Genomic DNA, 23,668 nt, shown 5'->3' with positions numbered 1-23,668 from the left:
CCTGTGCATCTATGAATCTATGATCTGGACGCCAGATCAGTGATTCATTTACTTTTCACACTGTCACACGTCATTGTCCTCGCAGGATAGGCTGGTAGTTGGAACCTGGGTTCATTTTATCCATTAATGGTCACATTTCTTCTCATTGGTTTATTTTACCATCCTGTAATTCACGGTTCACACAAGTCAAAATCTATTGGTTATTTGGAAGGAAACATTGGTTTCTGCAGAAATCTCTGTCAAAGAATTAATTTCCACAACAGCCAGAGTTTCAGAAGCTGCTGGAAGGAGCTCTTAGCGTCTGAGAACAGCGTTCGGTTAATGTTCTGTTCTCATCGCTGTACCCGGCACCAAAACGATGCTGCGGTCCTTCCTGACCCTGTCTCTACTGCAGCTTTTGAACTGTAAGTTACAGATTATTGAATGCATTATGTTATTTACTGATACACTGATTATTATTACAAGATGTATATTATTAATCTAATTATCATCTTTAATACAGAACACATTTAGGAGATGTGGAAAGTAAATAATGCTTTAGACATTTTAATTTTCTTGTGTAGTGTTTAATGAAATATCGGCACTTGTTTATTGCCTTCTACCAGCCGCTCGTACAGAGCCGACAGGCATTGAAAATCTCATGGGTCGATTTAAGCAGGGTTTGTTCGAAGAAGAGAAACTTTGCTGTTCGAATAGAATATGTCAGTGTCCGGGATCAATTTACGGAAAACGGATCTATTTTATTTACAGTTGTCATTCATTGGGATGGTATGAAATGGAACTGTGTAATATAATTTGTCGCAGTTTCATTTACTACAAATTTTGGATTGAACGTTTCAATTTTAAGTTCTTTCAACTACAAATAGGAATAAACCTCCATTTATATAAACATGCCTTGCGCTTATATAGCGCAATTTACGACGTCAGGACGTCCCAAAGGGCTTTGCTGTCAATTCGATATTGTTTTGTAGTGTTGTCCATACTGTAATATAGGAAACGTGGCTCCTAATTTACACACAGCAAGCGCCGACAAACAGCAATGTGATAATGACCAGAATACTTTTTTTGTATGTGACAATCTTGATTGAGGGATCAACATTCGCCAGAGCACCGGGGATAATACCCCTGCCCTTCCTCCAAATAGTGCACCTGAAAGGGCCGACGGAGCCTCGGTTTAACTTCTCCTCCGATGGAAAGCACTTGGGCAGTGCAGCACACACTCAGTACTGCATTGGAGTGGCAGCCCAGATTCTGTGTTCAAGTCTCTGGAATTAGACTTGAACCCACCATCTCCTGACTCAGAGGCGAGAGTGCTAGCAATTGAGCTATTGCTGACAGTAATATTGTTTTGGTTACAGTAAACGAGTTTGGAATATTCTACATCTAATTAACAGGTATTTTAAATTCCCAGTTGAATTTGTATCGAACACAAAGACTGCGGGAGTTTGTTTTATATTTCCCCCTGTGTTTCTTATACTGACACAGCCAGCTGGAATTGAAATTCTAATCTGAGTATTTAAAGCGAGTCTGATAGAAGAAGAGCGCCGTCTTTGTTTGAATAGAGTGCATCAGAGTCAGGTGTAAGTTATCTCACTGAGTGTAGATCACCAGTCAAAACTACATCTACTGCCACCATGAACCGCCACACACATTTCTGAAACAGATGTTTCTCAACACAAGTGTTGTCTGCTCTCCTAGTGATACAGTTCATGAAACTAAATATTTTAAAGTAATTTGTTCAATGTTGAAGTGTTACCTTCAATCTATAATAACCACTCAACTGGAGGTGGAACCAATATTTTTCAATTCGTTTTCATGATTAGTATAATTATCAAGAGCACTCTGCAAAAAATGATGTCACTGTAAGTTCCTAAATCGTTGGGGAATTTGCTCTGTATTATTGATCAGTTAGTGATGATCTTCAAAACTAGTATCTTTTATATTAAATTAATTATTCTATTGCCTCCATTTTTTTGTACAGTGCCTGAAGATAGTTAAGTTTTCCCAATCACATATTTTCACACAGTGTCATGTTGTGTGTAAAGAATTAGCGATATTGTTCTTTATGATTGTTCCAACGGCTCGATATTTGTTGTTTTATTCCATTGATGATTCCATTCTGTTTCTCACTATTTCCCGTGTGTGTTTGGTTACATTTATTAATCTCTGTCTGTTACAAACTTTACTGGTTTACTGACAGGCCAGCTTAGTCCCAGTGTTATCAGATACTTGATGTGTTTAACGAATTGTATTTCCGTGAATTTTAACTAATTGGATCGTAAAAGCCTGTTTTGTGGATTATTTAAAGAAAATTGTATTCAAGCCACAGAAAAGATAAACAATGAATTGCACATGACTCCCCGTATCCGTTTCTCCAATCGCTAGTTGCTCAGAATCATTTTTGAAAAGCAGGCATGCTTTATGACAAAAAACACTGTGATTCATTGCTGTCATATGAAGCGAATATTGAAATAGTTTATCTCATTTGTAGAATTCACGTTGAATACGAATCTTGGGCTGTTGGTTTGATTTTACATTCCATCAATATTAAATTAGAATTAAAAGTAGAACATTACAGCGCAGTACAGGCCCTTCGGCCCTCGATGTTGCGCCGACCTGTGAAACCATCTGACCTACACTATTCCATTTTCATCCATATGCCTATCCAATGACCACTTAAATGCCCTTAAAGTTGGCGAGTCTACTACTGTTGCAGGCAGGGCGTTCCACGCCCTTACTACTCTCTGAGTAAAGAAACTACCTCTGACATCAGTCCTATATCTATCACCCCTCAACTTAAAGCTATGTCCCCTCGTGTTTGCCATCACCATCCATGGAAAAAGGCTCTCACTATCCACCCTATCCAACACTCTGATTATCTTATATGTCTCTATTAAGTCACCTCTCCTCCTCCTTCTCTCCAACGAAAACAACCTCAAGTCCCTCAGCCTTTCCTCGTAAGACCTTCCCTCCATACCAGGCAACATCCTGGTAAATCTCCTCTGCACCCTTTCCATAGCTTCCACATCCTTCCTATAATGCAGTGACCAGAACTGCACGCAATACTCCAGGTGCGGTCTCACCAGAGTTTTGTACAGCTGCAGCAGGACATCCTGGCTCCGAAACTAGACCCCCCTACTAATAAAAGCTAACACACCATATGCCTTCTTAACAGCCCTATTAACCTGGGTAGCAACCTTCAGGGAACAATTATCCATTCTTTCGCCCTCAGAAAACATTGTTTTTATAATATCTTGCATCTGATTGACACGTCTTCTAAATTGCCAGGTGGGACATGTGCAAAACTTTGATTTAATTGCAAAATTGAAAACAAATACGGTGGCAATTTGTTTTATTTGCTCCTCTGCGGCTCTCGTCCCAACACAACTGACTGAAGTTGAAATTCTAAACAAATTATTTAAACACAGCAATCCAGCAGTAGAAAGTGATCACAGTGAGAATAGAAGGTCTCGGGGTTTGGGTTCGGTGGTAATGCAGGGATTATAGAACAGCAGTCAAAGCTAAATCTACTGCTGACCGAAGCCACGCGGGCATTTCTGTCCCAGTTATTTCATAGTAGAAGTGCTGTCTGACCCTGTGTGATATACTGAGTGGAACTGAAATGATTTAAATAGTTTGTTCCACGTTCGAGTGTTGTACATGATCTATAAATATTGTATAATGTATTAACTGTAGGCAGAACCAATATTATTTCAATTAGCATTAGTTATTACTGTCATTGTGAAGTGCCATTCCCAAAGATAATGTTAATGAATATTCCAAAATCTCCGGACGATTTTCCATTTGTTATTGTTTACTTAATGATGACCTTGAACTTTAGAACTTTGTATTATAAATTCTCAACTTATTTCACATATTCATATGAACAGCGTCAAGTAATAATTAATATGACAAAGTCTCCTTCCACATGCTCCTTTTATGTAAAGCATCGTGAAGTGTTTAATGAGATATCATGAATAGTCTCCTTCCACCTGCTCGATATTTTTGCGCAGTTTTTCGGTCAATGATTCGATTCAGTTTTTCACTGTTTCCAGTGCGGGTTTGGTTACATTTGTTAATGTCAATCGACAGCAAATGCTGATTCACGACAGGGAAACGCTCCCTTAATGTTATTACAGACTTCCATGATTAATTATCTTTTGGTTTTGTAAAAGGGATTGTATTCTAAAATTCTGATTCTGAGGGTAATTTAAGAATATTTTCTGCAAGCCATAGAACAGAGAGAAAGTATGAAATCTATCTGACCCCCTGAATCTTTTTTATAGCTATTGGCCCCAGATCAAAATCAATTTCTAGGGAATGTGCATATTTGTTTTGATTTGTTATTTATTGAAATCGTACAAGTGAATATTGAAACAGTTTCCTTTATTTATAAATTTGTCATTGAATACATTCTGTCCTGTTTGATTTTAAGTTCATCAAATTCAAATAAGGAACTGTGATCCATTTTTGTCGCAAAAAGCAAAAGCGGATCCAATATTTGTCATCTGATTAATATTTAATTGCATTTCCAGAGGAAATATGAGTTAAATTTTGTTTCATTACCAAAATCGAACAGAAATGCGGCGAGAGTTGGTGTTTTATTGTTTCCTATGGCTCTCGTACGGACGCAGCAGACTGGAGTTAAAATTCTAATCAGACGTTTAAAATGGAGTCTTCTGAAAGTAGAAAGTAGTCAGTGTTACAATCGAGTGTATGGGAGTCATAACTGTAGAATACCGGGATCTGCATCCGGTCGACTCATCCCACATTGAGATTTGTGTCCCCGGAATTTCTCAGTGAAGTGCCATGTGCTGGAGAGAATTAGATTAAATAGTTTGTACAGCATTTGGGATATTCAGAAAGGACAATAAATATTGTATAATATATTAGCTGGAGGTGGAATCCATATTGCTTCATTTGTACTGATTATTAATAGTGTTATCGATTATGCCCTCCAGAAATTATGCTGCTGTTTTCAGGGGATTTTGCGGATGAACAATTTTATTTCGTCACCGACAATCTTCAAAACTATGTCTTTTGACATTAAATCATGATTTCTATTTCATACATTTATATGCACGGTGTTGTGTAATAATTAGTGTTTCTCATTCTCTTTCTACATGATTCATACATTTGATGTAGTATTTAATTTCCAGACGTATTTCTGAATCTCTTTCCACATGTCCCATACTTTCTAGATGGTGTGATGCAGTGTTTAATGAAAGATCCGGAGTTGTTTCCCAATCTCTGGGAAAAGGTGGGAAAGTTGATCCGGGGCATTAGATCATTCATGATCTTATTGAATGGCGGAGTAGTCTGGGTAGGCAGTATGGCCTAATCCTACTCCTATTAAATTCTTTACTGTCCTTCTACATGTGCCATACTCTGGTCACCTGTGGAACAAACCCTGAATTTGTTTGCATATTTCAATTCAATAGACAGTGCCCAGAACAATTTGTCTCGGTACTTTAAATGTTCGATGCGTCTTTGGTTATTTCGAACCGTGGTAACGTTTCTTCAGACACTAGTTGATGTGTTATGGAGATAGATGGCTAAACGTTACTGATAATGGTATTGACACACAGAATCCGGATTGTTTGATATGAGTTCCTTCTGTCCGGTGCTTTACTTGTGAGTGTAATCTAAAATAACTATAATTCTATCAATTAATTTGCTTCTGAAATCCACAAGAGCTCATTTAATTGTGGAAGTAGTTCAAATTGGACCTAAAATAGTTTGATATAATATAATTATTTAGAATTTTGACCCACCTAATAATCTGCCATTCGAAGCATTAACTCATAAACTCTCTGCATTATCTGTATTTTGTATCCCCTAAACCACCGCTGTCCCTGGTTTTGTAACTCATTCAAGAGTTTAAATTCTGGGCTTTGAATATCCCACGTTTGTCCCGTTTCAGTTAACCTCCTTTGAGTTTATTGTTATTTATTATTAATATTTCTATACTACTGTTTGTAGTAATACGGTACAATAGTACGTTAACTTATGTATAAAATGTTAAAATAACTTAACAGTTTTGCACCAAACCCATTAGTCTAAACATCAGGAAGGTAACGGTGCAAACACTGAAATCTAAGGCGTTGGGATCCAAAAGTCAGTGACAGCGGGTCTTTCCATGCCAGGATAACAGCAGCAGAGTTTTAGATCAGTGGAAGTTTACCTGGGGTTGGAGGCCGACCAGAAGAGTTTTGGAATAGTGGGTATTTTCGCTGCATATATCGGGGATTTGAAAAACATACACAGAAATGCATTCAAACTTTTTCAAGAATATTAATGAGAGCAGTTAGAAACTGCGAGGAGGGATCTGAGAGCAAAGTGGAGGAATCAGCAAAAATGAGGAGTAGTGTAGATAAATGGAAAAATAGTAATGATTGAGAAAGGGAATTGACTGAACATTTCTCTGAGACAGTAAGAGATAAACTTGCCGATTAGACAAGTATGAGAATCTCGGTTATAATTATTTAGATTCATTTTTGGGATATGAGCTCGCTGGCCAGACAGAATTTACTGAACAACCCGAGTTAGCCAGACAGGATGGCGGGGTGTTTTCTTGAACCACTTTCGTCATGTTGGCGATGTTGTCCTCCACCCATGTATTGTCTATCCCTAGTTTATCTAAGAGGGTGTTCGTGGGCTTTCTCCTTGAACCACTGGATTATCTGGAGAAAAAAATCCCACGTGACATGGATGGTTACAGGCTGAAATGATAAATGCATGAAGAGTAGGGGAAATGACTGCGTGAATTGAAGAAGATTCACGGACTCTGCAGAAACACTGAGACTGGAACCGTTTTTTCAGTAAATACTGAAAGATTATTCCACCCCCCTCCCCCCCGCATCTGTCATTGGGTCACTGGAAAAGGGGAATTAGTGGGAACTGACTATTATCAGGGAAAGTTAGTAGGAATGCTAAGGCTCCAGGACTGGGAGGAAGTCACACACTCTTTACATTCCAGAATTAGGATCATTAAGAGACCAGTGAGATATAGTTGGGAAGCAGTAACACATTCAAAATTACTCGGGAAGCACAGCTGAGGACAGGAATCGGTGTCCCGTTGTCTATAATATATCACCAGAGTATGCAAAGAGACAATAATGCATGGGAGATATAATTTCACCAGTGAGTTGAGGAGCAGGTCAACACACCGTCTGCAGTATATAATGTTTAGTTTAGTTTAGAGCTACAGCCCTGAAACAGGCCCTTCGGCCCACCGAGTCTGTGCCGACCATCAACCACCCATTTATACTAATCCTACAATACTCCCATATTCCTACCACATCCTCAACTGTCCCTACATTCCCCTATCACCTACTTTTCCTACGGGCAATTTATAATGGTCACTTTACCTACCAACCTGCAAGTCTTTTGGCAGGAAACCGGAGCACCCGAAGAAAACCCACACAGACACAGGGAGAACTTGCAAACGCCACACAGGTTGTACCCAGAATTGAACCCGGGTTGCTGGAGCCGTGAGGCTGCAGTGCAAAGCACTGCGCCACTGTGCCACCCCATGTTGCGAATAGAAAAACACCTGGAGATCTGTGAGACACATTGTGATCAGGGGGATTGGGATCAGGTCAACACACCGTCTGTAGTATATAATGTTGAGAATAGAAAAAACACCTGGAGATCTGTGAGACACATTGTGATCAGGGGGATTGGGATCAGGTCAACACACCGTCTGTAGTATATAATGTTGAGAATAGAAGAACACCTGGAGATCTGTGAGACACATTGTGATCAGGGGGATTGGGTTCAGATCAACCGAGTGACTGAATTTTTGAAAAGCAGAAACGCTTAACCAGTAAACGGGAGGACCATTGATCGAACATCATTAATGGGTAAAAGAACAGGGCACGTCGGTGATGGCAGGTTACAAGAGAATCAGAACTGCAGGAGCTTAGTAAGAAACAGTCAGCACGGAGTCAGCAGGCTGACAGACCGTTAATCGTGTTTTGTTTCGTTTGAGGAAGCAATATAATTTATTGAACGGCAGAATAGCCGAATTACACGTTTACAGAAACTTTGAAAGTTACAGGTGGAAGAATTTGCAGTAAGTTGAAAGGCATTGAAATCTACCACAGGATCGGAAAATCTTTAATTTGTGTTGCCATCCCTTCTCGAACTTTCGATCGGAAAGCTGAATTCACTGAGAGTGCCATCACCAGCGGGTTTTAAAGTGTGTCCATCACCACCCTCTTCTCAGGGCATCTACATACGAGTCATCAATGATCAGAGCACCATCAGCACAAATTTACAGGGCGATTGGGAATGGGAGTGGCACTAATTAGACAGCTCTTACGAAGAGGCACCATGGGCCGAATGGCTTCCCTCTGTGCTGTTTCATTGTAAGATTCTGTCATGGAGAGGACCATCACCATCGCCTTCTCAGAGCATCTTCACACTGGGAATACATGCAGCCCACCCACCATCAGCACAAGGAGAGAGTGTATCCGGATGTCAGTGTGTGTATATGTGAAAACAATTCTGGATATATTTTATCCCATTACCAATATTAATGTGTTGCAGAAACTGTATTTTCTGTTTTAAGGAATGAAATCACAGATCCCGATATAATTTCTTCTGCAAGGCACGGGAATAATGACCCTGCAGTTAGTTGTATTTGTGTTTTTTCTTTCTGACAGTTTCATTCATTTCTTGCCCAAGTGAACTCTAATTGTTAACTTCTCATTTCAGGCAGACCTGGGAACAGTAAGGCTGACCCGTCAGGTAATCGCCCTTTATTTTCACACTATCTGCTCTCTCTCTGCTCTAATCCATCCCATTAAATATTAAGCTTGGGCAACAATCTCAGCATTTTCTTTGATCACGGATTAACCCGCTGCCCAGTTGAGAGTCAGAAAGGGAGGGTGTCCCTCATACTGTGACTAAAGATCTTTAATTTTAGCTGAGAGATGAGTGCTGCCTTCATGCAGAGGGACAACAACTGAGGGTCTCTGAAGAGCAGAGTGTGAAGGATCAGCTCCACTGACACTGTTACCTAGCTGAGAGATGACTGCTGTCTTCATGCAGAAGGACAATAACTGAGGGTCTCTAAATGCAAAGTGTGAAGGATCAGCTCCACTGACACTGCTGCCGGTCCAAAGGTCCAGCTAACCAATCTGCGTTGACATCAAGATCACATCACCATCCAGCCCTGTCTTCATTGGCTGTACTGGGTGCGGGTGAAATTTCCTCTGCTCTTTCCTGGTGCTGGTGTCTCACTGTGTTCGTCCAATGAGTTCTGAGCACGTAAACATGTGATCATTACAGCCACGCCCATCTCCCCACTTCTGCAGGTTAGAACTATTCTGAGCCTGTCCCCATCCAGTTCTCATTGGAGCCGCTGTGTTGGTGGGAATATCTGGCTGTCTCCTGGTTTCCTGCTCGTTTGCACCGTGTATTAGTATTTCCCTTTCCTTTTTTCGTGTGTAATATATACTCCGATTTTTATTAGTGTTCTGAGTGCAGACTGATATTCCTGTCAATTCATACCTGGTGAATGGGGAGGGTCTGTGCGCTGGGAACCTGTGGGTTTAACACACGGTAACTGCTTGATGATATTTCTGATATTTTACAGAGATGGCGAAGCTGAGACTGGTGAATGGGGGCAGTCGGTGCGCTGGGAGAGTGGAGATTCACTACAGGGGACAGTGGGGGACTGTGCATGACAATCTCTGGGACCTGTCGGATGCTGCTGTTGTCTGTCGGGAGCTGGGCTGCGGGACCGCGGTCTCTGCACCGCGCCGGGCTCTCTTTGGGGAAGGCTCCGGACCCATTGTGACGTATAATGTAAAGTGCAGCGGGACCGAGGCCACTCTGCGAGACTGTAAGTCAGCTCAATGGAGTCACTATTCCAACTCACACTCCAACGATGCCGGCGTCATCTGCTCAGGTAAAAATCTTTCTCAGTCTCTCATCTTCCGCCACGGTGAAGAAGTGAAAGTAAAACAAATCAGGATGGTCCGTACCCGGAAAGTCAGATGATAATAATTCCAGTAATCTGCGGTTAGAATTATTGTTAATATTAGTATCACTGTTTATAATTATATCATTAGCATTACATTTAATAAACATTCTCCACCGGGAGCAGCAAATACCTGATACTCAGCACATTTACAATACAGACTGAGCAGTTTCCATTGAGATTTTCCCTAAATCCGCAGTCAATGATCTGAACGGCTGGAAATGTCACAATCTCAATCCAACTCGCCATTCATCAACCCAACAGCCGCTACCGGGCATGCACTGTCAGCCCGGCTGTCCACCTGCAGTGAGAGCTTGGCCTCAGATCTGATCCATCACACAGATTGTGAAGCTGAGACTGGGGACAAAAGGGAGGGAGGGAAGCAGGTTTCTCAGCCTCGGGGAGCCGAAGTAATGGCAGGCAGTTATTATGGGAACCTCAAGAGGAAACTGCACAGTAAGATCCCACCGCTGCCTGCGCATTGCCATTTACATTTTGGCAAATATTGAGAAAGTGAAATGCACAGAATATTAAACAAAGGAGCTCAGATAGTTCAGGAAGCAGTTGCAACGATTAAACTCAACACAGTTGAACTATTGGAAGAAAAGCGCCGGGTTTTCCTGAAATCCTGACCAGTTACTGTCAGGAGGATAGTGATAGACTTCAAGAAGACAAAGAAAGGCGTGTGAAATGGGCGGACAGGTGGCAGATGAAATTGAATGCAGAGAAGTGGGAACTGATACATTCTGGTTGGAACAAGGAGGAGAGGCAATATCACAGAATCACTGAACTGTTACAGTACAGAAGGGGGCTATTCGGCCCATCATGCCTGCATGGGCTCTCTGAAAGAGAAATTCGCTCAGTTCCATTCCCCTGCCTTCTCTCCATAACTCTGCACATTCTTCCCTTTTATATAACTGTCTAATGCCCTTTTGAATGCTTCAATTGAACCAGCCTCCACCACGTTCTCAGACAAACATTCCCAATCTTAAATATGCGCTGCATGAAAAAAAGATTTTCCTCATATCACTTTCGCTTTTTTTACCAAATGCATTAAATCTGTACCCTCTCCTTCTCGGTCCTTTCACGAGTGTAAACAATTTCTCTCCATCTACTCTGTCCAGGACCCTCATTATTTTGAATACCTCTATCAAATCACCTCTCAGCCTTCTCTTCTCCAAGGAAAACAGTCCTAACTTTTCCAATCTATCATCATAACTGAAATTCCTCATCCCTGGAACCATTCTCATGAAACGTCTCTGTACTCTCTCCAATGCCCTCACATCTTTCATCAACTGCGGCGCCCAGAACTGGACACAATACTCCAGCTGATGCCGAACCAGTGTCTTATACAAGTTCAACTTAATTCCTTGCTTTTGTATTCTATGCATCTTTTAATAAAGCCCAGGACAGTGTATGCTTTATTAAACGCTATCTCAACCTGGCCTGCCACCGTCAATGACTTATGCACTATTAAACTCCTGTAACCCCTTTAGAATTGAACCCTTCATTTTATATTTTATCTCCATGTTCTTCCGACTAAAATGAATCACTTCGCATTTCTCTGCATTGAACTTCATCCACCAACTGCCTGCCAATTCCACCAACTTGTCAATGTCCTTTTGAAGATCTGCACTATCCTCCTCACAGTTCACAATGCTTCCAAGTTTTGTATCATCTGCAAACTTTGAAATTGTGCCTGTGAACCAAGGTCCGGGTCATTTTTATATATATAGACTGGGACCTGAATATTGAAGGATACATGGCATTTAGGAAGGACAGGAAGCCAGGAATAGGTGCAGGGCTAGCTCTGTTAATTAATGACGGTATTGGCGCAACAGAGAGGGATGACCGAAGTTCAGGAGACCAGGATGTAGAATCTGTTCGGGTAGAGATGAAAAATCATAAAGGCAAGAAGTCACTTGTAAGAAGTGATGCACAGGCCGCCTAACATTAACCACACTGTTGTCCGGGGTATAAAGTAATAAATAATGGCAGCTTATCAGAAAGGTGCAGTGATAATTATGTTGGGGGGGAGGGGGGTGGTATTTTCACCTACATATGGACTGGAAAAATCGGATGGGCAGAGGTAGCCTAGATGAGGAATGCATAGAATATTTTCGAGATACTTTCTTGGAACAATACCTTGTGGAGCCAACCAGAGAGTAGGCGATACTCGACCTGGTATTGTGCAACGAGATAGGAATAATTAATAACCTCACAGTTAAGGCGCCCCTTGGTAGCAGTGATCATGATATGATTGAATTTTACATTCAGTTTGAGGGAGAGAAGAGTGGGACCAAGTCTAACAATTTAAACTTAAATTAGGGCAATTATAAGGACATGAATGCAAAGCTAGCTAAAGTGAACTGGCAAATCAGGTTAAGGGATAGGTCCATAGAGATGCAATGGCAGACATTTAAGGGAATATTTCAGAATACACAATTTCACTTATTTCAATGAGTTAGAAACATTCCAAGAGTGGGTCCCGTAATCCGTGGTTAAGTAAAACAGCCAAAGGTCGTATCAAACTTACAGCCAATAATTGCGCAAAGATGGGAGGCTGGTCAAAAGATTGGACAAAATATTTTATAAAAAGCTAATGATGACTAAAAGATTGATAAGGCAGGTAACATTAGAGGACGAGAGAAGGCCAGATAGATATAGAAGGACAGATAGTAAGAGTTTATATATATATATATATATATATTTAAAAAAAAGAAAAGAGGTAACAAAGTGAGCGTTGAACTTATAAAATGTGAATCTGGGGAATTAATAATGAAAAATAAGGAGATGACAGATTAATTGAGAAGATATTTGGCATCGGTCTTCACTATTGAGGATAAAATTAACATCTCAGCTTTAGCTTTAAGTCAGGAAATGGAAGGGAGGGGGAACTCAAGAAAATTGCAAACACCAGGACGAGTGAGGTGCTCTTACAGATAACTAGCATGGAAACAACGGGCTGAATGGCCTTCTTCTGTGCTGTAAACATTCTATGATTATATGCTGACTGCTGCATCTAGTTGATGTCAAACTGTCTGTCCAGTTTTAAACTTCAAACTGTGAATGTGGTTTCAAGGTAATTAATTGCATACGAAGGGCTTTGAAGTGTGATCATGACAGACTGTAGCAAACTGGCTACAAAACAGTCAACAAAGTGTGTTAAAGGTAGTTATTCAGACTCACAAAAGGTAAGAAGTATTGTTTGACAATTCATGTCAATGGGTTAGCGCTGTGCAAATGCGTTCCATTGTTTGGTCCATTCCGAAGATTAAGAAGCGGCTGAGCACACAGCACAAAGCAAAAGCCCGATCACACTCCAGCTGTAGTGCTGCAGATCAGTGCTCTAAAACTAGCGACAACTCCAGCCAAGCTGATCCAGTATAGTTACAGCAGTTACAGCACTAGCATTCAACGGATATGGTGTAAAGTTGCTCACTGCCCAGATAAGTAGGGAAACAGTGACCAGTTAGCACCCAATCAACCTACTCCCAATAAACACCAAATCTTTAACAAAAACAAGAAATGCTGGATTCACCCAGCAGGTCTGGCAGCATCTGTGGAAAGAGAAGCACAGTCAACGCCTCGGGTCAGTGACCCTTCTTCGGAACACCAAATCTTTCCTTGTGCTGGGTGTGACTCTCCTTTCAACGTATCTCTCATAGATAAACCTCAATTTGTTTTGTATTTTCAAGAGCTTTGTTAACCTGTGTTGCTATTTTATTGATTTTTATATCTGTACCCCTGAGTCCCATTGCTCCTCGACACAATTTACAGTATCATTGTCCAAGTAATATGGGTTCTCAGTCTTCCAACCCAAATGTGTAAGTGTACATTTAATGTAAAGTATTTTTCTCACAATCTGCCTTTGTATTAACTATTGCTCCAAGTAGATGTCATTAGTGAATATTACAATTGTACGTCCCTTTTTTGAGTCGAAATCATTTATGTTAAATATGAACAACATTACTCCTAGCACCAGTTCTTGTCACACAATACTTCTTGCCCAGTTCTAACTGCTGATACAGTGCATGTTTCTCAGTTGCAGTGACGGAGACTGGGTAAGTTGTAAATAAATAAAGGAACATTTTAAACATTATAGTCCTGTCACATTATAAGCAGTAGTGATACAGGAAATCCAGCATAATCAGTTTTGAACAGAATCTGAGAACGACTGTTGCCAGATCTGTGATTAATCAGATGCGTATTGAAATATAAATATTTGTATTATTGTGATTATTAACGTATTATGCTAATTTTGATATAATATGCTTATTCAGATCACAGATCTCCTCGACTAACATCCGGAGACTCCCCATGCTCAGGCAGACTGGAGATCCAGTACGGTGAAACCTGGGGAACAGTGTGTGACCTTGACTGGGATTTGAAAGATGCCAATGTGGTCTGTAGTCAGCTTCAGTGTGGAGTCGCCGTGTCTGTGCCAAGATATGCCCATTTTGGAGAGGGCACTGGGCTCGTACTGACTGATATCTTTGAGTGCACTGGAAACGAGTCCAGTTTATTGGACTGCCGTCTTTTTCAAAGAACCCAGGAGTGCAGCCACAGGAACGATGCCAGTGTAATCTGTTCCGGTGAGTACAGACTTACTGAAAAGCAGTCAACATCCTGCTTAATATTTGGAAAACTGAAGAAGGTGGCATTCCCATGAATCTGTCTGAAAGGTTCATATCTAAACTAGTCATTATAGTTTACTATTACTGCTATAGGTTTGGTGGAACGTGGTACAAAATATCCGCAATTAATCGTAAACAAGATGGTTCTAAATCTTAACATTTATTCTGCAAGAAGCAGAATTTTCACAAGTTTGTTTACCACTGCACCGAATGTATATTTAGAATTGAATATTAGCTGCAACAGTTGGGAGTTGACTAAATGAATATGCACTGGCCTATTTCGATACTTTAATTTGAACACCACGAATGATCCGACATTACAATAGCCTTCTGACCCTCCCTGACCACGTTATTATTCTTATCATACAGCACTGAAACAGGTCCTTCAGCCCACCGAGTCTCTGCCGACCAACAACCACCCATTTATCCTAATCCTACATTACCTATCATTCTCCAAGCACCTACCCACAGTAGGGTTAATTTACAATGGTCAACTTACTTTCGACCTGCAAGTCTTTCACTGTGGGAGGAAACCAGAGCACGTGGCAGAATCCCACGCCGTCACAGGGAGAACGTGCAAACTCCGCACAGACAGCACCCAGATCTGAACCCAGGTCACTGGAGCTGTGATGCTAACCACTGCTCCACTGTGCCCACGTTAACACCTACTGAACGGCAGGGTATAAAATAACGGCTGTACTCTAGCACTGCTCAGTGCAATCAGGCCAGAAGTGAAAGATTACAAAGTTATTTTATAGAATGTGTGTATTTTACCCGCTAAATATGACAGGATCGGACACATATCCACATTATCAGTACACAGCTTTCAGTTGCACTAGCATGTTCGATCATTCAGTTATATCATAGATGATATTTTCTTCAAGTCTCTTTACCTCGCTTTGAACCGGATTCTTTGATACACAGAGCTAACAAAAATGTATCAATATTAGTCCTGAAAATTTAGATTAAATGTTACATCCACCGCTCTTTACTTTCGGGAATGTTCCAGATTTCCACGGTTTTTATAGAAAAATGTGTTTTCTAATTGTTCTCTGAGGCCCAAGTAACTTCTGGTGCTTGGTCAGTTACCTTCCCACCATCAAAATGTCCGAAGTTGGGCTTTTAGCTGGTAATTGCATGGACTTTAGTTCCCTTCACAATTCCTCGGATTAAGAAACAGTTCCTGCCCACTTCCATCAAGATCAGGACATTATTTAGACTTGGGCAAATGGGCAGAAAGTAACATACTCACCACCTCCATGTCAGGTAATGACTATTTCCAACAAGAGAGACAATAACATCTCCCCTAGCTATTATAATCAGTGAATTTACTACCATCATCAAGTCCTCCTGAGTGTTGTCATTGACAAGAAACTGAACTAGACCATTTACCATAATGTAGTGGCGAGTGGAGCAGGTCAGATGATCGGCATTCTGTGGCAAGTAGCTCACCTGCAGAATTGCCAAAGACTTTTCAGCAGCTGGAAGAGATAGGCTGGGAATGTGAAAACAAAGAACAAAGAGCAAAGAAAATTACAGCACAGGAACAGGCCCTTCGGCCCTCCAAGCCTGCGCCGATCCAGATCCTCTATCTAAACATGACGCCTATTTTCTAAGGGTCTGTATCTCTTTACTTCCTGCCCATTCATGTATCTGTCCAGATACATCTTGAAAGACGCTATCGTGCCGCGTCTACCACCTCCGCTGGCAACGCATTCCAGGCACCCACCACCCTCTGTGTAAAGAACATTCCACGCATATCCCCCCTTAACTTTTCCCCTTTCACTTTGAACTCGTGACGCCTTGTAATTGAATCCCCCACTCTGGGAAAAAGCTTCTTGCTATCCAACCTGTCTATGCCTCTCATGATTTTGTACACCTCAATCAGGTCCCCCCTCAACCTCCGTCTTTCTAATGAAAATAATCCTAATCTGCTCAATCTCTCTTCATAGCTAGCGCCCTCCATACCAGGCAACATCCTGGTGAATCTCCTCTGCACCCTCTCCGAAGCATCCACATCCTTTTGGTAATGTGGCGACCAGAACTGCACGCAGTATTCCAAATGTGGCCGAACCAAAGTCCGATACAACGGTAACATGACCTGCTAACTCTTGTACTCAATACCCCGTCCGATGAAGGAAAGCATGCCGTATGCCTTCTTGACCACTATATTGACCTGCGTTGCCGCCTTCAGGGAACAATGGACCTGAACACCCAAATCTCTCTGTACATCAAGACAAGTCTCTTCCAAATTTCAGGGAACCCAGCCACAGTTTGTGTAATCCTACTTCATAGTGAGGTGAGGCAGTGGCGTGGTGTTAATGTCACTGGACTAGCAATCCAGAGCCCCAGGCTAATTCTGGGGACGCTGGTGCAATTCCCACCATCGCAGCCAGTGCAATTTAAAGTCAGTTAATAAATCTGGAATTGAAAACTAGTCTCAGTAATGGTGACCATGAAACCATTGTCGATTGTCATTAAAAAAAAATCTTGTTTAGTCATATCCTTAGGGGATGAAATCTGCCATTGTTACCTGGTCTGGCCTACATGTGACAAGAGACCCACAGCAATGTTGTTGACTCTTAACTGTCCTCTTACATAGCCTAACAAGTCACCCAGTTGTGAAAGGTTTCGAGGCATGAACAACGAATGCTGACCTTGCCTGCGACACCCACATCTTGTGAATGAATAAAAAACAGAAACATTTGAAGCCGATGAATCATTCTAGCATCTCTTATGCTGCACAGTCTCCCTGGTCAACATATCCTTCCCAACGCATATTGCCCATAGCTGAACATTACACCAGATGGTGCCTGGCCTGTTTTCTTTTTTTCGCTGTAGCATCATTTCTCGCCCCTTGTATTCCATTCCACTAGATAAAAAGCACAGCATTCCATTGGCTGTTTTGCTTTTCGTTCCTGTACTTACCCATGATCCTGAAGTCTCTTTTCAATGTGCTGCATCCGGCTTTTCACCATTTATAAAGTACTGTAATCTTTTTAAGTCCAAATTGGACACCTCACACTCACCAATATTGAAATAGTTTTTCACAGTCACTGAATCTTTTTTTTTGTAAACTTATGCTTAAAGTATACATGATTACAATATGGCTGATGGTTTCTTTTAATGGCAATATTGAGTATGTCAATTATATGTGGCTTTCTATCCAGTCATCTAATCCATTAATAAATATGGTGAATAGTTGAGGTTCCTGCGGGACGGCGCCATCACAGCCTGCCAGTTAGATGATCTGTCCATTATCCCTGCTGTCTATCTCCTGCCACTAAACTAACGTCCTAAGTAGGTCAATAATTTCCCCTAAATTCTATGAGCTTCAACTTTAGCCAACAATCAGTTACGAGGGATTTTGTTGAGTGCTTTCTGGAAGTTCATCTGAGTAACATCCATTGAGGTTCCCCTGTCCTCTACTTCAGTTACCGCCACAAAATATTTGATCAGGTTCATCAGGCATGATCTACCTTTTACAAATCCACGCTGGCTCTCTCTGATTAGCTGTAACTTTTCAAGGTGATCAGACACTCCATCTTTAAATGTATACTCTAGTAATTTCCTGACAACTGCTGTTATGCTAACCAGTCTATAATTCCCTCGGTTCACTCGATAACCTTCTTTAAATAGCAGTGTGACAATTGCAATTTTCTAATTACTGATCCAGCAGTTTGCTCTCTATCATTAACAAAGGGATGGAAGGTGTTGTTTACAGCGTTATCAAGCAGTACTTACCAATAAACTGCTCAGTGATGCTCAGTTTGGGTTTGTTCGGACCACTCAGCTTCAGACCTCATCACACCCTTTTTACAAACATGTATGATATAGCTGTATTCCAGATGAGAGTGACTGCCCTCAATGTCAGGGCAGCATTTGGCCGACTGTGGCAACAAAGAACCTTAATAAAAGTTGTGTGCATGTAAATACTGATGCAAAGTAATTCTGCATAATTCCTGCCATTTCCTTATTTTCATTTATAATATCACAACTGTCATCGTAATGAGACCACATTGCTTTTAATGACAATATATTTCTGAAGTTATTGTAAAAGCTTTGGAGCTCTTGCGAACTGTTTTGTCATCCTTTGCTATTCATTGCATCTCTGCCATTCACGAAGATCTGTGCATTATTTTTTGCATTTTTGCATGTTTTTGGTCTCTTTTATACTTATGATGTTACCGTGTCTTGCAAGCCAGTCCATAATAGATGAGGTTGAGTTTGGAATTGGACCATTCAATGCTGTGGTCATTGAGTTGAGCTTCTTTGATGGCAGGCTTGTGCCGTTCACTGCGTCAGGGAAGCTATGGAGATCGATAAACACAAGACCTTCCCCCTAAAAGTGGCCTGTTCCTTAGTGAATATCAGGGTTTCCCTCCTCGAGAAACGCACAAGCACCTGTTGTGCAGCCAACATACCACGACCAGAACAGTAGCATGGATTGACTTGCCACAATGCACAATAACTGACGAATCAGCAGCAAGAATAATGACATCTACTGACCTCTCATGCAATATAATTAACTGACCAATAACAGCCAGAACAGGAACATGTAATAACCTAACAGTAGTCAGATCCTGCCCACATTCCCGTTCTGCACTACATATAAACAGACAGCTTCCACCAATTACAATTATTTCTCCAGACAATGGACAGAGTACACGGCCCAAAACGTTGCGGTCTGTCAGTATTTCTAACAACTGCTTTTTCAAGAAAGCAACTGCTGTTTTCAGCGCAAAGGCACGTGATGTAAAACCGTAAAATGGTCTGACTCAAATGTTGCATGTTTTAGTTTTCCATTTCCTGTAGCACCTAGATATGCTACATTTACAACTGTGCTCTACCCCCTCACCCCGCCCCCCACCAGCCTCCCCTCACCGATTTACTAGTTTAAGGTTCCTGTAACAACCCTATTCATCCTTTATTCTGGGACCCTGATCCCAACCCGATTCAGGTGCCACACATTCCAACAGAATAGTTCTTTAATATCCCAGTACAGGTGTCAGGGTCCCATGAAAGGTAAAACCTCTTTCCAACATCATAACCTTCAACCACATGTTCATCTCCCTGATCGTTTATTTTTCTGATGCTAAAGTGCAAGCGGCTTGTATAATAATCCAGAGATTATAATCCTTGAGAACTTATTTTATATTTCAGATCCTGGTACTCTCTGAAAAGAACCTCTTGCTTACTCTTTGCTATGTTGTTTATCCCTACATGGTCCACAACGACTGGATATTTCCCCTCCATTCTTGCAATCTGATTTGAGATAACCCGCACTTCGCACAAGTTGGGAAAATACTGTGTGGAACTCTTAATGCCCGAATTATTGAATCACTTAAAAGTATCACATTATGCTCCACTCCTCCTCCTTTTGAACAGCTTCCTATTCCAAGGTATCACGGTCAACATTCTGGCTGTCCTTCTGACAGTCTTCATCCTTATCCTCACAAATAGCCAGGACTTTGTTCCTGTTCACTTCTGTATATCCTCGTTCTCCATTACATCTGGATTTCCATTACTGTGCACTATAAGCTGCAACAACCTCATTCTGATCCTGCAGCTCTCTACAAGGTGTGACTGAAATCTGCAGCAAACTGTCAAATACTCTTCTTGCTGCCATATGTGTTGGCGTTTCTCCAATTCCCACAACAGCTCTATGATCCTGAGCCAGAGAGATTCCAGGTTGAGATATCTACCACAGACAAGTTCCCTCGCGGCAGTTCCATTATCTACAAATTCCAATATCCAGAACTTAGTCTGTCTTTATTTTTGAGGTAAAATTATTTGTAGATGCATTTTAGCTTTAACGCTATTTCACTGGTTAGCTAACGCCGAAACACTAAGGACTCATCAATTAACTTAATACGTATTTACAACTTTCCCACGCCCTCTCACACCCTGACCTGACAATTGCTTCACTGAGTGAGTTTTTCCCTCTATTTGCCTGGTGTCTGTCCCTCAGCCCCTTCCAATAGGCTCTGCTGCTGCTGGCTGTGACGCTCTTTTAAACCGGTGGCTCGAGTCACTGACTCCAGTTTAACAGACACAACAGAACACCGCCATCCGAACGCTCACTCTCTGCTACCTAGAAGGACGAGGACAGCAGATGCATGGGAACACCATCTGCATGTTCTCCTCCGAAGCACACACCATCCTAATTTGGAACTATATAACTGGTCCTTCACTGTCGCTGGGTCAAATCCTGGAAGTCCCTTCCTTACAGCAATGTGAGTGCACTGAAAGCGCATGCACTGCAGTGGTGTAAGAAAGCGGCTCACCACCATCTTTGCAAGGGCAGTTCGGGATGGGTACTAAATGCTGTCCTAGCCCGAATGTCCCACCCCCTGTGAAATAATAAAAAATACCTCCTGTTCCCACTCTGAACCGAATTCTTACTCTTAGCAAACTCTAACTTCCCACTATGTTCATAATGTATTCAGTTAAAATTGCAATCATTGTTTACACTCTGCCTTACTAGAAGTTGAAAATTGAAACATAGATAATTGGAGTAGGAGTAGGCCAGACAGCCCTTTGGAGCCTGCTCCACCATTCAAAAAAAGTCATGGCCTATCATCTAATTCAGTACTCTGTTCCCGTTTTTCCCCATATCGATTGATTCCTTTGGTATTAAGAAAGATATCTATATCCTTCTTGAATATATTTAGAGATCTGGCCTCCACTGCCTTCTGTAGTAGAGAATTCCGCAGGTTCACCACCTTCTGAGTGAAGACATTTCTCCTCATCTCGGTTCTAAATAGCATACTCCGTATCCGGAGACTGTGACCCGTGGTTTTGGACTCTCCAGCCATCGGGAACATCCTCCCTGTATCTAGCCAGTCTAGTAATGTTCCAGTCTTATAGGTTTCTCTGAGTACCTCTCTCATTCTTCTAAACTCTAGTGAATATAGTCCGAGTCGATCCGATCTCTCCTCATACGTGAATCCTGCCATCCCAGGAATTAGCCTTGTAAATCTTATTTGCACTCTCTTCATGACAAGGGCATCATTCCTCAGATAAGGAGACCAAAACTGCACACAATACTCCAGGTGAGGTCTCACCAAAGCCCTGTATAGGTGCAGTAAGACATTGCTCCTTTACTCAAATCCTCTTGCAATGACGTCCAGTATTATATGCCTTTTGAGGCACATTCAAGATGCAACAGTTTAGACAGTTTCCAGCTGACAGTAATTACCCCAGTTCGGACAAGCACAGCTGATTGACTGCTTACTGCTAACCTGACTTGCACTGTTAACTGCTAACAATGAACTGCCTTGCAGTTTGGTTTTTAATTACAAGCGAAACGCTAAATGTTAAGGCTAGATTTCAGTCTTAGCCACTAATCACCAAATTCCAAACTTCCCACTCTGGTTGCAACACATGCACCTAAAGGTACAGTCTATGCTTGCACACTTTGCCTTAACTCTAACTACCTTACTGAATTGCAGAAGAACATTCCCCATGCAGGCAATTGCAGTTCAAGAGGACGGTCCTGACACCGGTTTCAAGGGCAAATAAAGTTGAGCAATAACTGCCACCTCTGCCAGAGATGTCCACATCCCTCATGAAGAAAAGCAGCTCCCAAATGAGCTTGTTCTGTATTTGTTCTTCAGATCTTCTATCGCTCATCTATCAAACCACTTAAACATTTTAAACACATCAACTAGATAAGCTGTAATCCTTCTAAACTAAAGCTACTACAAACAATGTTTATGAAACTTGTCTTCATAATGTAACGCTTTAAGCATTGTTGCCATTCTCGTGACTCTGTCCTTAACCACCTCCAAAGGCAATGGTTTTATGAAGTGCAGTACCCAAAAGTGACAACAGATACAACAGAAACATCAAATCCATCATCTTTATATTCCAAAATCCAAGAGATAAAGACCAACAATCGATTAGCATTTGCAACAAGAGGTGTTAATTTTTGAGTGTTCAGCCAACTTCATAAAGAGGTCCTTTAGTAATTATTATGATGAAAGGACACAGACGTAAAACATAACTCTCTTGATCTCTCCACAGATGCTGCGAGCCCTGCTCAGTATTTCCAGCATTTTCTGTTATATTTCAGATTTCCAACATCCGCAGTATTTTGCTTTTGTGTTGCTGTGGTAATTCTAATTGTTTTTTGATAGATAATTTGTGTAAAGTATGGATAGATAATCGTGTACATAAGATTCAACTGTTATACCCATTTTCTATTTTGCTGTTTCTATGCAGAGGATGATTTATAAATTATTTGGATCTGTATTTGTTTCCAATACAGGGAAACATGGACCTCGATTGGTTGATGGGACGAACAGATGCTCAGGCCGGGTGGAGGTGCTACATGGAGACCAGTGGGGGACGGTGTGTGACGTTTACTTTGATTTGGAAGACGCCAACGTGGTCTGTGAGCACCTTCAGTGTGGGACAGTAACCTCAATACCGGGAGGAGCTCACTTTGGAAAGGGAGATGGTCCAGTGTGGATGGAAATTTACAGGTGTCGGGGGAATGAGACGCGATTGTGGGAGTGTCCTGTTTCATCCTGGGATCAGTTTAGCTGCTCACATGAAAATGACGCCAGTGTCATCTGTACGGGTGAGTCATCTCAGTCAATTGAACTGAAATACACCAACTGTTCTGCTGTCAAGCATCATTGACTATTTCCACAGGTCGCTGATTCACTAGTTTTGCTGATCCCATGCTTCCTTTGACACTAAGATTCCGAGATATGCTTGTGGGTTTAAGTGTCTAAATTAAATTACAAATGAATCAAAGAGCTTCACTCTAGTAAACATTGAATACATACAATGTCTCATGATTAGTACTAATCGCTCATATAATATCTCTTTTGTGGTAAATCTAGGGCATTATTCAAGGGGCATAGAATCAGCAATTTGCTCCCAGGACCACTGCCATAGCATAGAAATGTTGCTCGAGCATTGAAACTGTGATCAATGTTGGCCGTTCAAATATGAATTATCATGGAAGTCTCTGCAAAGATCAGCTGTACAATAGAAAACACTGTGAACTTGTTTCCAGCTAAATAAC

At 41.4% G+C, this 23,668-nt stretch overlaps 1 protein-coding gene across 1 annotated transcript; it reads left to right on the top strand.

The window, feature by feature from the left end:
* Window positions 1-355: 355 nt before the first annotated feature.
* Window positions 356-23,305, top strand: LOC137361853 (scavenger receptor cysteine-rich type 1 protein M130-like). The gene is made up of 6 exons (XM_068026456.1): window positions 356-404; window positions 8,722-8,754; window positions 9,605-9,919; window positions 14,275-14,586; window positions 22,901-23,141; window positions 23,290-23,305. Exons 1-6 carry the CDS (start codon window positions 359-361, stop codon window positions 23,303-23,305), a joined length of 963 nt encoding a protein of 320 aa, XP_067882557.1. The 5' UTR covers window positions 356-358.
* Window positions 23,306-23,668: the final 363 nt, after the last annotated feature.

Source organism: Heterodontus francisci, unplaced genomic scaffold, assembly GCF_036365525.1.
Source record: "Heterodontus francisci isolate sHetFra1 unplaced genomic scaffold, sHetFra1.hap1 HAP1_SCAFFOLD_101_1, whole genome shotgun sequence".
NCBI lineage: Eukaryota > Metazoa > Chordata > Chondrichthyes > Heterodontiformes > Heterodontidae > Heterodontus > Heterodontus francisci.
This window is presented reverse-complemented; position numbering and strand designations above follow the sequence as displayed.